The sequence below is a fragment of the Neoarius graeffei genome, chromosome 24, assembly GCF_027579695.1.
Source record: "Neoarius graeffei isolate fNeoGra1 chromosome 24, fNeoGra1.pri, whole genome shotgun sequence".
NCBI classification, from domain to species: Eukaryota; Metazoa; Chordata; class Actinopteri; order Siluriformes; family Ariidae; genus Neoarius; species Neoarius graeffei.
In genome coordinates, this window is record NC_083592.1 from 58,316,220 (window position 1) to 58,328,719 (window position 12,500).

At 42.5% G+C, this 12,500-nt stretch overlaps 1 protein-coding gene across 3 annotated transcripts in view; it reads left to right on the forward strand.

Annotated features, from left to right (window-relative positions):
- gas2l1 (growth arrest-specific 2 like 1) overlaps window positions 1-12,500 on the forward strand; it is a 50,913-nt gene that overhangs the window by 3,748 nt on the left and 34,665 nt on the right. For all 3 annotated transcript variants that reach the window (XR_009651460.1, XM_060907543.1, XM_060907544.1), the window contains exon 2: window positions 321-1,237. Coding sequence is in view for 2 of the 3 variants with exons in the window: in XM_060907543.1 (XP_060763526.1) it covers window positions 566-1,237 (672 nt within the window). In the remaining variant the exon portion in view is untranslated. The remainder of the gene's footprint in view (window positions 1-320; window positions 1,238-12,500) is intronic.

Here is a 12,500-nt window from a genome sequence, read left to right on the forward strand (position 1 = left end):
CCCTTTATTTCTACACACTGCACCGCTGAAGTAAAGTTATGGTACAGTATTGAATTATCTTGTGTAGTGGTGAGTTCATGATAATGCGCAGTGTGGATGGGATGGTGTTAAAGACAAACACTGTTTGTATTAATGCTAAATTAATTCTTTACAGATCTCAATTAAAACGCAAGCTAAAGAACTGACGTACTGCAGTGTTGAATTTTGTGTTTGCGTGTTATAAACTTGACCTAAACACCGACGACTTTAATTAACACACAGAGAACTGAATGAAGTCTTTAAAGTTTTCAGTGTTTGTGTTTCTCCCGTTCATCCTGTAGGAGCTTGACTGAGCACAATGTGGTGTTTGACGGAAACACGGATCTCACACACATCTGGATCCTTCACAGCTGCTTCCAAAGTGTATTGAATTACACACACACACACACACACACACACACACACACACACACCTTGAGCGAGTGATGTTGGTGTCTTCATCCTGTTTTCAGCAAACTCATCCATCCAGACAATCAGACGTCACTCCGTGCCTTTATTAATAACACATTCGTTAATCAGAACCAACATGGCCGACCAGAGCAACATCCAATGCGCGGCATCGAAAAGCATCCGGCCGTTTAAGTCCAGCGAGGAGTACCTCTACGCCATGAAGGAGGACCTGGCCGAGTGGCTGAACGCTCTGTACGATCTGGACGTCACGGCCGACACCTTCATGGAGAGCCTGGAGACGGGCTGCGCTCTCTGTCGCCACGGCAACAACGTGAACCGCGCCGCACTCGAGTTCCTGTCCCAGCACCCCGATTCGGCGCTCCTCGCTCCCAGACGGGATGTGCCGTTCCAGTCGCGCAACGTGGTTCCTGGATCGTTTGTAGCACGTGACAACGTGTCCAACTTCATCAGCTGGTGCAGGCACGAGCTGCGCATCAAAGACGTGCTCATGTTCGAAACCAACGACCTGGTGGAGCGCTGCAACGAGAAGAACTTCGTGCTGTGCCTGCTGGAGGTGGCACGCCGAGGGGCCAAGTTCGGCATGCCCGCCCCCATGCTGGTGCAGCTCGAGGAGGAGATCGAGGAGGAGATCCGCGACCAGGAGAACCTGCAGGAGAACACCGACAAGCCGAGCAGCAGGACGTTTAATCGAGAGAAGAGAAACGTCGACTCGGACCTCAGCTCACACAACAACAGCTGGAAACAGCAGAAAAGAGTCCTGTGTGACATGCGCAACCTGGATGAGCTGGTGAGTGAGTGAGCCGCTTCAGGCCCTGACACTGCCTTACTCCAGGTCAGAGTCACTAAATACAAGGGTTATGCAAGTGTGTGTGTGTGTGTGTGTGTGTGTGTGTGTCTGCATCTAACACGATGTGTGTAAGAAAGCAACAAATCTGACCTCTAAGTGTGTGTGAATTTCGATGAGTCTAATTTGCCCTACAGGTGAAAGGTCAGATCCAACACAGAGGTCAGAGGTCATGGCGTTTACACTGAAGCTCGGATTAGCACCAGGATTGGCTCGGCACTTTCACTCACTTCATATCATATCATCCACGCGAGCGTCCTGCCTTCTCAGAGCCTTCTCGAGTCTTTCGTGTGTATTACTCCCATCAGAAATGTTACGAAATCACAGGCTGAAGGTTTTAAAAGTGCAATCGTTAATTTATATATTTTTATTTTAATTACTTGGATTAACTTGGAGTGATAGTAAAAGTGTTTTAACCCGTTTGGAAAACTGGTGTCCGGGTCGGAATGCTCGCTTGTGTTTAGGATTAGGATTAGTGTTTTATAGACACTTCGGTCTACAGGCTACTGTCGATCCTGGGGGCGGAGCTTCGTGATCATGGGCGGGAATGGACTCATCGAGTAAAATGTCATATCCACGTAACATTAGAGCGCTAATCTTAAAAAAAAAGACTAATCATAACTAACACACCTTTAAATCTTTGATAGTTTGTATAATCACTGTCGTCGCGTTTGTCTGTTTAGTGCTGCAGCTGTAACAGACGTTTTGGATTTAAAAAAAAGTGACGGATTTCGTCAAACAGAGGGATTTCCGAGAGACTTGGGGGTCAAAAGAGAAATTCACAATTCACTTCCATTCATTTATTTTAGAAATTAATATTAGAAATATCAAGGACGGATTTTGTGTGATAATTAACAGTTATTCCATGAAATCGAGTCGTACATGAGCTGATAGGCGACGAGGCGCGTAGCACCGAGATTGAGTGGAATAACGGTTTTATTCTATCCACATTCACTGGATTTTGAGAAACAGAACATTTTTATTTTTAGAAAATTCGATAAATAAAAACGTTATACAAAACGGCTGACAGAATCATTTCTGCTTAGAATGTAAACAAACCAGCGAAGTGACAGGAGCAATTTGTGAAAAATGCAATAATAATTATTATTATTATTATTATTATTGAAAAATAAAAAAAGATATATTCTTACAGTCAGGTACTTTATTCCATATTTTGTTGATTTTTTTGTGTGTGTGTTTTTTGGGGTTTTGTTTTTGAGTAGAGTTTTTATTTCATCCTCGGTTGGTTCAGCAACACGCTCCGCCATTTTGTTTTTCTCTATTCACGGTATATGAGCTGATAGCCGAATAGTAGAGTAGCCAATCAGAGCACACGATTGCTCATATCCAGTGAATGTGGATAGAATAATTTGAAATATTTCCAGACACATATTCAGACAAGCTACGTTTAAATTAATCGTGTACAGTGGTGCTTGAAAGTTTGTGAACCCTTTAGAATTTTCTATATTTCTGCATAAATATGACCTAAAACATCATCAGATTTTCACACAAGTCCTAAAAGTAGATAAAGAGAACCCAGTTAAACAAATGAGACAAAAATATTATACTTGCTCATTTATTTATTGAGGAAAATGATCCAATATTACATATCTGTGAGTGGCAAAAGTATGTGAACCTTTGCTTTCAGTATCTGGTGTGACCCCCTTGTGCAGCAATAACTGCAACTAAACGTTTGCGGTAACTGTTGATCAGTCCTGCACACCGGCTTGGAGGAATTTTAGCCCGTTCCTCCGTACAGAACAGCTTCAACTCTGGGATGTTGGTGGGTTTCCTCACATGAACTGCTCGCTTCAGGTCCTTCCACAACATTTCCATTGGATTAAGGTCAGGACTTTGACTTGGCCATTCCAAAACATTAACTTTATTCTTCTTTAACCATTCTTTGGTAGAACGACTTGTATGCTTAGGGTCGTTGTCTTGCTGCATGACCCACCTTCTCTTGAGATTCAGTTCATGGACAGATGTCCTGACATTTTCCTTTAGAATTCGCTGATATAATTCAGAATTCATTGTTCCATCAATGATGGCAAGCCGTCCTGGCCCAGATGCAGCAAAACAGGCCCAAACCATGATACTACCACCACCATGTTTCACAGATGGGATAAGGTTCTTGTGCTGGAATGCAGGGTTTTCCTTTCTCCAAACATAACGCTTCTCATTTAAACCAAAAAGTTCTATTTTGGTCTCATTTGTCCACAAAACATTTCTCCAATAGCCTTCTGGATTGTCCACGTGATCTTTAGCAAACTGCAGATGAGCAGCAATGTTCTTTTTGGAGAGCAGTGGCTTTCTCCTTACAACCCTGCCATGCACACCATTGTTGTTCAGTGTTCTCCTGATGGTGGACTCATGAACATTAACATTAGCCAATGCGAGAGAGGCCTTCAGTTGCTTAGAAGTTACCCTGGGGTCCTTTATGACCTCGCCGACTATTACACGCCTTGCTCTTGGAGTGGTCTTTGTTGGTCGACCACTCCTGGGGAGGGTAACAATGGTCTTGAATTTCCTCCATTTGTACACAATCTTTCTGACTGTGGATTGGTGGAGTCCAAACTCTTTAGAGATGGTTTTGTAACCTTTTCCAGCCTGATGAGCATCAACAACGCTTTTTCTGAGGTCCTCAGAAATCTCCTTTGTTCATGCCATGATACACTTCCACAAACATGTGTTGTGAAGATCAGACTTTGATAGATCCCTGTTCTTTAAATAAAACAGGGTGCCCACTCACACCTGATTGTCATCCCATTGACTGAAAACACCTGACTCTAATTTCACCTTCAAATTAACTGCTAATCCTAGAGGTTCACATACTTTTGCCACTCACAGATATGTAATATTGGATCATTTTCCTCAATAAATAAATGACCAAGTATAATATTTTTGTCTCATTTGTTTAACTGGGTTCTCTTTATCTACTTTTAGGACTTGTGTGAAAATCTGATGATGTTTTAGGTCATATTTATGCAGAAATATAGAAAATTCTAAAGGGTTCACAAACTTTCAAGCACCACTGTACGTGCTATTTTAGACCTTGTTCTAAGTTCTGATCTCCTCTGTTTTGTGTCCCAGCCTTCTGGATTTTTGAGATCAGTAAATACTTTTGAATGTCAGGTCAGAGTTTTCAATGTGAGACGAAGCTCATGACAACAGCAGAAAGGTTTCTCGGAGCTCGTCAGTGTGTGTAACATCACTCAACAGTTTACAGCTCGACTTGGAAACCCGACAGACGGATGTTCTGGTTCTGACACGTCGTCTCGTGAGTGTGGCAGTAAATCTTCCAGATCGACAGGCTAGAATGTGAAAAATGTAGCTCGTGTTACCGCTGCGTTTACACACACACCAAGTATAAAGCAGACTGGTCTTCTTGGCGTCAGGTCGTGTGTTGTTTCCTGTAACAGCACAGCAATTCCTACTTGAATGGAGAGTAAAAACAGAGAAATGTCTCTCCAGCGCTGACTGTAGCGACGCGTACAAGCCAGAGTTACTGAGTTGGTGAATGAAACACCAGCGTTTCGATCATTAAAGTGCGTTAGGTGAGAGATATGAAAAATAGGGCTGTAATGGTTCAGAGGATAGATTCGAATAAGATTTAAATGATTTTTTTTAAAGCCATTGAGCCCACTCCCATTTCCTCCCCTGTGCACAAAGCTCCGCCTCCAAAACCTATAGTGCTTCAGCTAGAGTTAACATTCGCAAGGACTGTCATGACATCACTTTCAAATGCACTCCGATGTTCAACTGTCAAGTTATGACTCTAAAAATATGTGACATGAGCATTGGGGGCGTGGCTATAATTATTATTTGTCCCACATTATTATTTATTTGTACATAATTTTCTTTTTAGATATTTTGTTGGGCTTTTTTCACCTTTATTGGATAGGACAGTGTAGAGACAGGAGATGAGCAGGAAGGGATCAGGAAATGACCTCGGGCCGGAATCGAACCTGGGTCCCTGGATTTATGGTGTGGCGCCTTATCCACCTGAGCCACGATTACAACAGGTCTGATCAGAACTGGTGAAAACGTGGGCCGGTTTGTGAACAGGCACCAAGGTTTAAAGCATCCTGAATGGAATCGGTTCAAGAACCTGTTCCCTGTTGGTTATGAAAGTTTCTGTGGTTTTGTATTGGCTCTCGTACGTGTACTCCAGTACTGCAGGTGGCGCTGTGACATTTTCATTGTATGTAAACAAACAGATCGTTATCGTTATAATAAACAGATACGATACTGTCTTATAATTCTGTAATAAAACTCACCTCCACATGTTTAAATGGGTTTTAGAGAAAGAAAGTAAAATCTGTTGAGGGGAAGTTCACGCAGGAACTCGTCTGTACGTGATGTCGTGAAGGATGAGTGATGGATCAACACGATGTAATAAATGAGGAAGTCTGTGGCTGTGATGGAACTACAGGGTGTGAGTAAGATCGGACTCATCACACTCACCGTCTCCAAATCCATCACAACGGGGAAAGATCGTTAGACTCCAGGGCTGTAAGGCGTTACTTTAGATGGGCTTTGGGCGGGGCCGGACGCTGTGGGCATCACGTTTCCTTTCCTGAGTGAAGAGTGACCCCAGCTCTCGAGCTCACAGGCGCTGATATCAGGTTCCCTGATAAAACCTTTCCGTTGTTGGAGGAGAGATTGGCGACAGGCTGGCTGCTCACACCCAGGGGTTGATTTAGTCATAGAGTTCTGACACCACGATGCTGCTGAGTTCTGGACTCTGATTGGTCAGGAGGTGTTGATTAATCTTCTATAACAGCAGCTCTGAGAGCAGTGCAGGTTTATATTAATGCACTCGTTCTGATCGTTATTGTTTCCGTAGTAACAGCTCATTCACGGGGTGGGTACAGCGGGCACTCCGTATAATAATAATAATAATAATAATGGATTTTAAATATCTTTGATATGGTGAAGTTTTCTGTAAACTGTTTTCCTCTAGTGCTCTCTCTCTCTTTCTCTAATGCACTCTCTTTCTCCCTCTCTCTATCTCTCTGTCTGTCTGTCTGTCTCTCTTTCTCTAATTCTGTCTCTGTCTCTCTAATGTGCTCTCTTTCTCTAATGCTCTCTTTCTCTCTCTTTTTCTCTAATGCTCTCTCTCTCTCTCTCTCTCTCTCTCAGAGGATTACTGTAGTTGTCATTCTGTAATTATGGCTCTCTCATCATATGATGGTGGAAAAAAGAGTGTGTTTTGCCTCCTCCACAGCTGCCCTTCTTTAATGTCAGGCAGCTGACTGAGGCCCCACACACACACACACGTGCACACACACACACGCGCATGCACACACACACACACACACACGCACACACACACGGTGATGAATGTGTTGGAGTTAATTACATATTTCTCAACCCACCACCAGTGGTTGCAGTTTGGTCCATTTAGTTCCGCCCACTCAGATTGTGAGCTAATTTGCATAATATATGCAAAACTTTAAGTCAACGTCAAAGTGGACTTCATACTTTATTTAAATCCTGCTTTTAGTCCTATGAGTTCTTGCCTGTCTTCACAAAATCTCTGATAAAATCCTCCGTTTCTCTGATTCTGAACCTCACTAATGATCAAAAACACTGAGATTCGTGGAGACGATGGCCACCACATGCCAATCAATCCTTACGGGGCGGAGCTTGGTTTACATAAGCAGTCGTTACTCCTGATGGGTCGGCAGGATTCAAATCAAACCTGAAATCAGTATTCAGAACCAGGATTCCTGTGATGAGGTCATTCATAGGAGGCGGGGTTAGATTCAGATTCTCAGGAAGAGTCAGTCTGATCAAGGTGAAATCTGATTGGCTGAGAGCAGTACGGTGTGTTCTGATTGGCTGAGAGCAGTACGGTGTGTTCTGATTGGCTGAGAGCAGTACAGTGTGTTCTGATTGGCTGAGGGCAGTACTGTGTGTTCTGATTGGCTGAGAGCAGTACAGTGTGTTCTGATTGGCTGAGAGCAGTACGGTGTGTTCTGATTGGCTGAGAGCAGTGCGGTGTGTTCTGATTGGCTGAGAGCAGTACAGTGTGCGAATCAGAACCATGTTTATTGGCCAAGTATGTTCACACACAAGGTCAAAATCAAGGTCAAGGTAACCAAAAAGGTCAAAATCATTTTTTCACGATATCTTCCTTCATATTCATTGGATCTGCACCGCATGTCTGCGCCAATGAGTCCGAGCCGTGTGTCTGTGCTGCGTGTCTGCACTGTGTCTGCTCTCAAGTCTGCGCCGTGTGTCCACTCCATGTGTCCGTGCTGCATGTCTGCGTCGTATGTCTGTGCTACGTGTCTGCGCCGTGTGTCCGAGGTCTGTGTCTGCGCCGCGTGTCTGCATTTGTGATAAGGTGTGAAATTGTACCTGTTATATTTTTAGCTGAATTATTTTCTCGAGGTGTTCTGTAAGAATAAACCCAGTGACATCAGGACAAACCACTTCCTGTTCTGATGAACTGCTCAGCTCCTTAAATTAACGCGTGAGAGAGAGGTTACAAATAGCGCTGAGGAGGTTTTGTTAAGATTTTGTTATCGATGGACACAATGTAAAACGCTAAAATGGTGTGTATACGGGCACACGTACAATCATGAACCGTTTCGTGTGTCGTAGAAATCCCTTTGAGAATCATGGTATGATATTTTTGTCGTATTGCTCCATCTTTTCTGTTTCTGGCCAATTTGATGAGACACCAGAGCTCCTCATTAATTATTAACGCTGATCCTAATGGAGCTTCCGTACAGGAACATCCACAAAGTCTCATCATCATCATCATCATCATCACACTGTAGATTAGACCTCAGTGACCGTGTTTAATCTGATGCACCTCAGGAAATCCTGGTCCTCCCTGTGGATTGTGAAAATAAATCCACCTGGATTGAATATCTTCCTGTCAGTGTGACTGACACACACACACACACACATCACACTTTCATTAGATTTTATTAACAACAAGCTTGTTTTTTCTAAAGAGCCATTCCACCGAATCGGTGCTATTTCCGTCCCTAGAAAATTATATGTATAAATGCACATAAAAATGTACTTTAAAATACATTTCCTTATTACGCAGAATGTCCTGCACATTGATCTGATTTCAAATTTAAGATATATAATTGTAAGGATGAATAAAACTACCTAAAACACCAAAAAATAGCATGTGTTACCTGTCCCCACACTCTAACTTTATACTTAACTATGAAATATTATGATTAAAATCCTTCAGAAACAGGATTTCTTTTGCACTGTTGTGTGACTCCATATCCTATCCATGGTTTAAATATATTTTTTTCATAAGAAATCCACAATATCTTAGTTAAAATACACATTTTAGTCGTATCCCTGGGTTTTCACTCAGTCCTGTTACCCAAACATATTACCCCATCTGACAAATTTGGAACATTCCATAAATCACATGCTCAACAGGAAGTTACATCAGTTGTGTCTTCTGAAGGCCATGGGAAGACCAAAAGTTAGTTCTCTCGTTTACTTTTCTGTATATTTGATGATTTTTTAACTTTGACTGATAAGGTCAATGCCAACATACTGTCCTGTTACTTAAATTATTTCTTAGATGATATTTGTTTATTTTAAAAATACAGATTTTTGGTAAATCTCTAGAATGTGCTAAGTGTGGTCATGCTATTAGCGATGACGCCATGTGGCTTAATTCCATGTATTAGCTAATCCTAGGCTAAAAACTCAGTCCTGTTACTTTCAGAGTTTTGGTAACAGGACTGAAAAAAATGCAGCCATCTTTGACTTCCAAACCTTGTAACGTAGCCTGAGGTTGACCAATACACATTTTGAATAGTTAAATATGTGTGTTATTATAATCAGTGTTGAAAAGAAATAACAAATGAAGTGTAATTTGGGAGTGGTACAACAAGCAAATGGCACCCATTCGGTGGAATGTACATAAAACAGCTTAAAATCGTGATGAAGTGTCTGTTTGAGCAGTCAGGGGTTAATTCGTGTTGATTTATCAGGGCGGGCGATACGACAAAAACATCACATCACGATACTCAGAAACGTTTATACGATACACAGTGTGTGTGACAACACGACGCAGTTTAGGTAACAAACTGCCAGCAAAACAAGAGCAACGTTAAAACTGTAAAGGTGAGAAAACAGCACTTGGTTTATTTAATGTATAGTTTTAAAGGATAAATAAAAATTTATTGCAGCAAGTTTCCTTTAGTTCCTTTTAGTTCGTAATTATGGCCGCGAGTTGGCCTAGTGGTTAGCGTGTCCGCCTCTCAATCGGGAGATCGCAAGTTCTACTCATGGTCGGGTCGTACCAAAGACCATCATAAAAATGGTACCCACTGCTGTCTGGCAAGGCACGCTGCAATACAGGTGCGAGCGGGGAGTCAAACTCTCGCGGTTACCAGAGGACCCGCCCCCCACTGTAACCCTAGCTATGTAATAGGCGAGAGGCCGAGGGCTACGGAAATGGAGATGGGCGCCGCCCGACGTGCCACATGGCGTGGGAAGGAGTTCGTAATCACAAACAAACAAATAAATAAAAAGATGTCATGATACTGACGATGTTTCAGTAAAGCGTATTGTGATTAGCACTGGACGATATGCTCGATGTCTTTTTTATTAAATAAAAAACAAAAACATACTTTATATAACTTAAATAATTACAAACTGACTGAGAGGAACTGATGTTAATATTTTGTACTGATTTGTGATTTTTTTAATAAGATGAAAAATTTAAATATATTAAATTAAAATGCACTTGTATGAAAAAAGTCTTGAAATTGTGATTTTTTTTTCTTGAATTTTTTTAATTAGATTTTTAAAAAAAATAAATAATTAAAACCTGTCTGGAAGCAACTGATGCAATGCGATCAGTTTGTACTGATTTAATTTTTTTTTCTTTTTTCAGTGCAAAATACAATATTTTTATTTGTCTCATCTCATCTCATTATCTGTAGCCGCTTTATCCTGTTCTACAGGGTCGCAGGCGAGCTGGAGCCTATCCCAGCTGACTACGGGCGAAAGGCGGGGTACACCCTGGACAAGTCGCCAGGTCATCACAGGGCTGACACATAGACACAGACAACCATTCACACTCACATCTACGCTCAATTTAGAGTCACCAGTTAACCTAACCTGCATGTCTTTGGACTGTGGGGGAAACCGGAGCACCCGGAGGAAACCCACGCGGACACGGGGAGAACATGCAAACTCCGCACAGAAAGGCCCTCACCGGCCACGGGGCTCGAACCCAGGACCTTCTTGCTGTGAGGCGACAGCGCTAACCACTACACCACCGTGCCACCCTAAATTTAATTATTACAAATACATTTTTTTAGCTTTTTTTTCCAACAGAAATGCTCGGTCTGGTAGGAAACATTTCACTAAAAGCTCTTACTTGCTTCTTGTTTCTTCAGTTCCACAGTCAAAATTTATTTGTGAAAATGGAAGAAAAAGTGATGACCGTATCCTGCCAGATACGACCTCTCGTTAAATACGCATACAGGCGTTACGTAGGAAAATAAAGTTCGGAAGGAAATAGCAGGGATCGTCGGTGCCTCTGGTGCTCGTACGTAGCTAGAATCTGAGAATCTATTCCGAGAACGTAACATCAAACAAACAACCAGTTTTCACACGCATTCGTGTGCGCTAGTTCATCTGTAGCTCGTTAGCTTTAGAAGCAGTGTATAGTTAGTATTGTATGACTGGCCACGCCCACAAGAGACTCGTCACTGGATAGTAGGAATGTAGGGTGAGGGAATTTTTTGTTGCTCCCCATAAATTTCACTAAGTACATTTTGGACGTGTTTATAATGTGGTGTTTATGAGAGTTTAAGTTGAAGGAGTGCGGAACAGTCGAGGTCGAGTCGTACGTAAAGTTCTCTTCAGCACCCTTCAGTCCTGTTGGAAGTCCTGATAAATCATCAGCCAGGACCTTGTACAGTGACACCGCTTCCTCCAGTTCACTGTGTGGAAAAGTAGAAGTAAGAGTGTGTGTGTGGCTGTGTGTGTGATTTTCCTGGTTACAGTAGAGTGTGTATAAACACTCGACTGTCTCTCGGCTCGTCCCAGACAGGATTTTTCCACCGCAGCAGAACAGGACGGGGGGAGGAACACACTTCACCGTTCACCTCCTCTCCCCCCATGTTACTGCACACTTGGTACGGCCCGTTCTTCCTTACAGTAAGAATCCAGTGTGTGTACGGTGCAGCAGGGTGTGTGTAGGTCAGGGGAGAGGTTTATAAAGGGTTAACTCTCTGGTCCACTCCCGAGCTAATTTTAGGCAAGAAAATAACACAGAAAGACAGAGAGAGAGAGAGAGAGAGAGAAAACGAGTGCACGAGTTCAGGTCATGGTTTCTTCAAGCATAGCCAGTTTACACGTCCCTCCTGAAACGAATGAACACTTGGTCCGACCCAGTAGAAACACTGAGAGCAGCTCAGACCGGTGTGTGATTGGATAAATCTCCTCACACACTCCAGGAAGTACGGTTCTGCACGGATTTACATCACAAACCGCCGCCGTCTTACGATTTCTTACATAGCCCACTTCGGCTTTTGTTGTAAATAACGAGGAACCGGAGTTAATCCGTTCTACTTAAAATGACAGCGTCAGATATGGACCAGGAAATGATCCACCCTGTGTCTGAAATCGCTCCCCACTCACTATAAAGGGCACTGTATAGCGAGGACGCCATTTTGTAGTGCTGTCCGAAACGATAGTGAGGATTATTACACCCTATATAGTGCAGTCAAAGTATCCCACAATGTATCACGAAAAGTAGTGTACAACCGATGATCACTAACCAAAACAATATATCCCATCATGCATTGCGGTCGCGCTGAAAGAAATCTAAGTAAAAGTCTCAAATGTGATTTAATAAAAGGCAGCGGCAAAGAAGAAAGTATTCAGCCATGATTTAAAAGAACTGAAAGCTGCAGCAGACACAACGTACTCTGTATTGATTAACGTGGGAAATAAGCTCAGTATAATATGGATTTATCACAAAATCACAGGCATGTATTTATTATTTTGAAACCCATCAGCCAACTGATCGGGCACATTTTAATTGTGCGACAGTAACGACGTAAATACCAGTGTGACGGACTAGTGTCCGAAAGAGTTTTTTCATTTCAGTAATGAGCTCACTATATAGTCCTCTATATAGTAATTCCCTATATAGGGAGTAGGGAACAAGTGAGCGATTTCAGACGCAGGGATG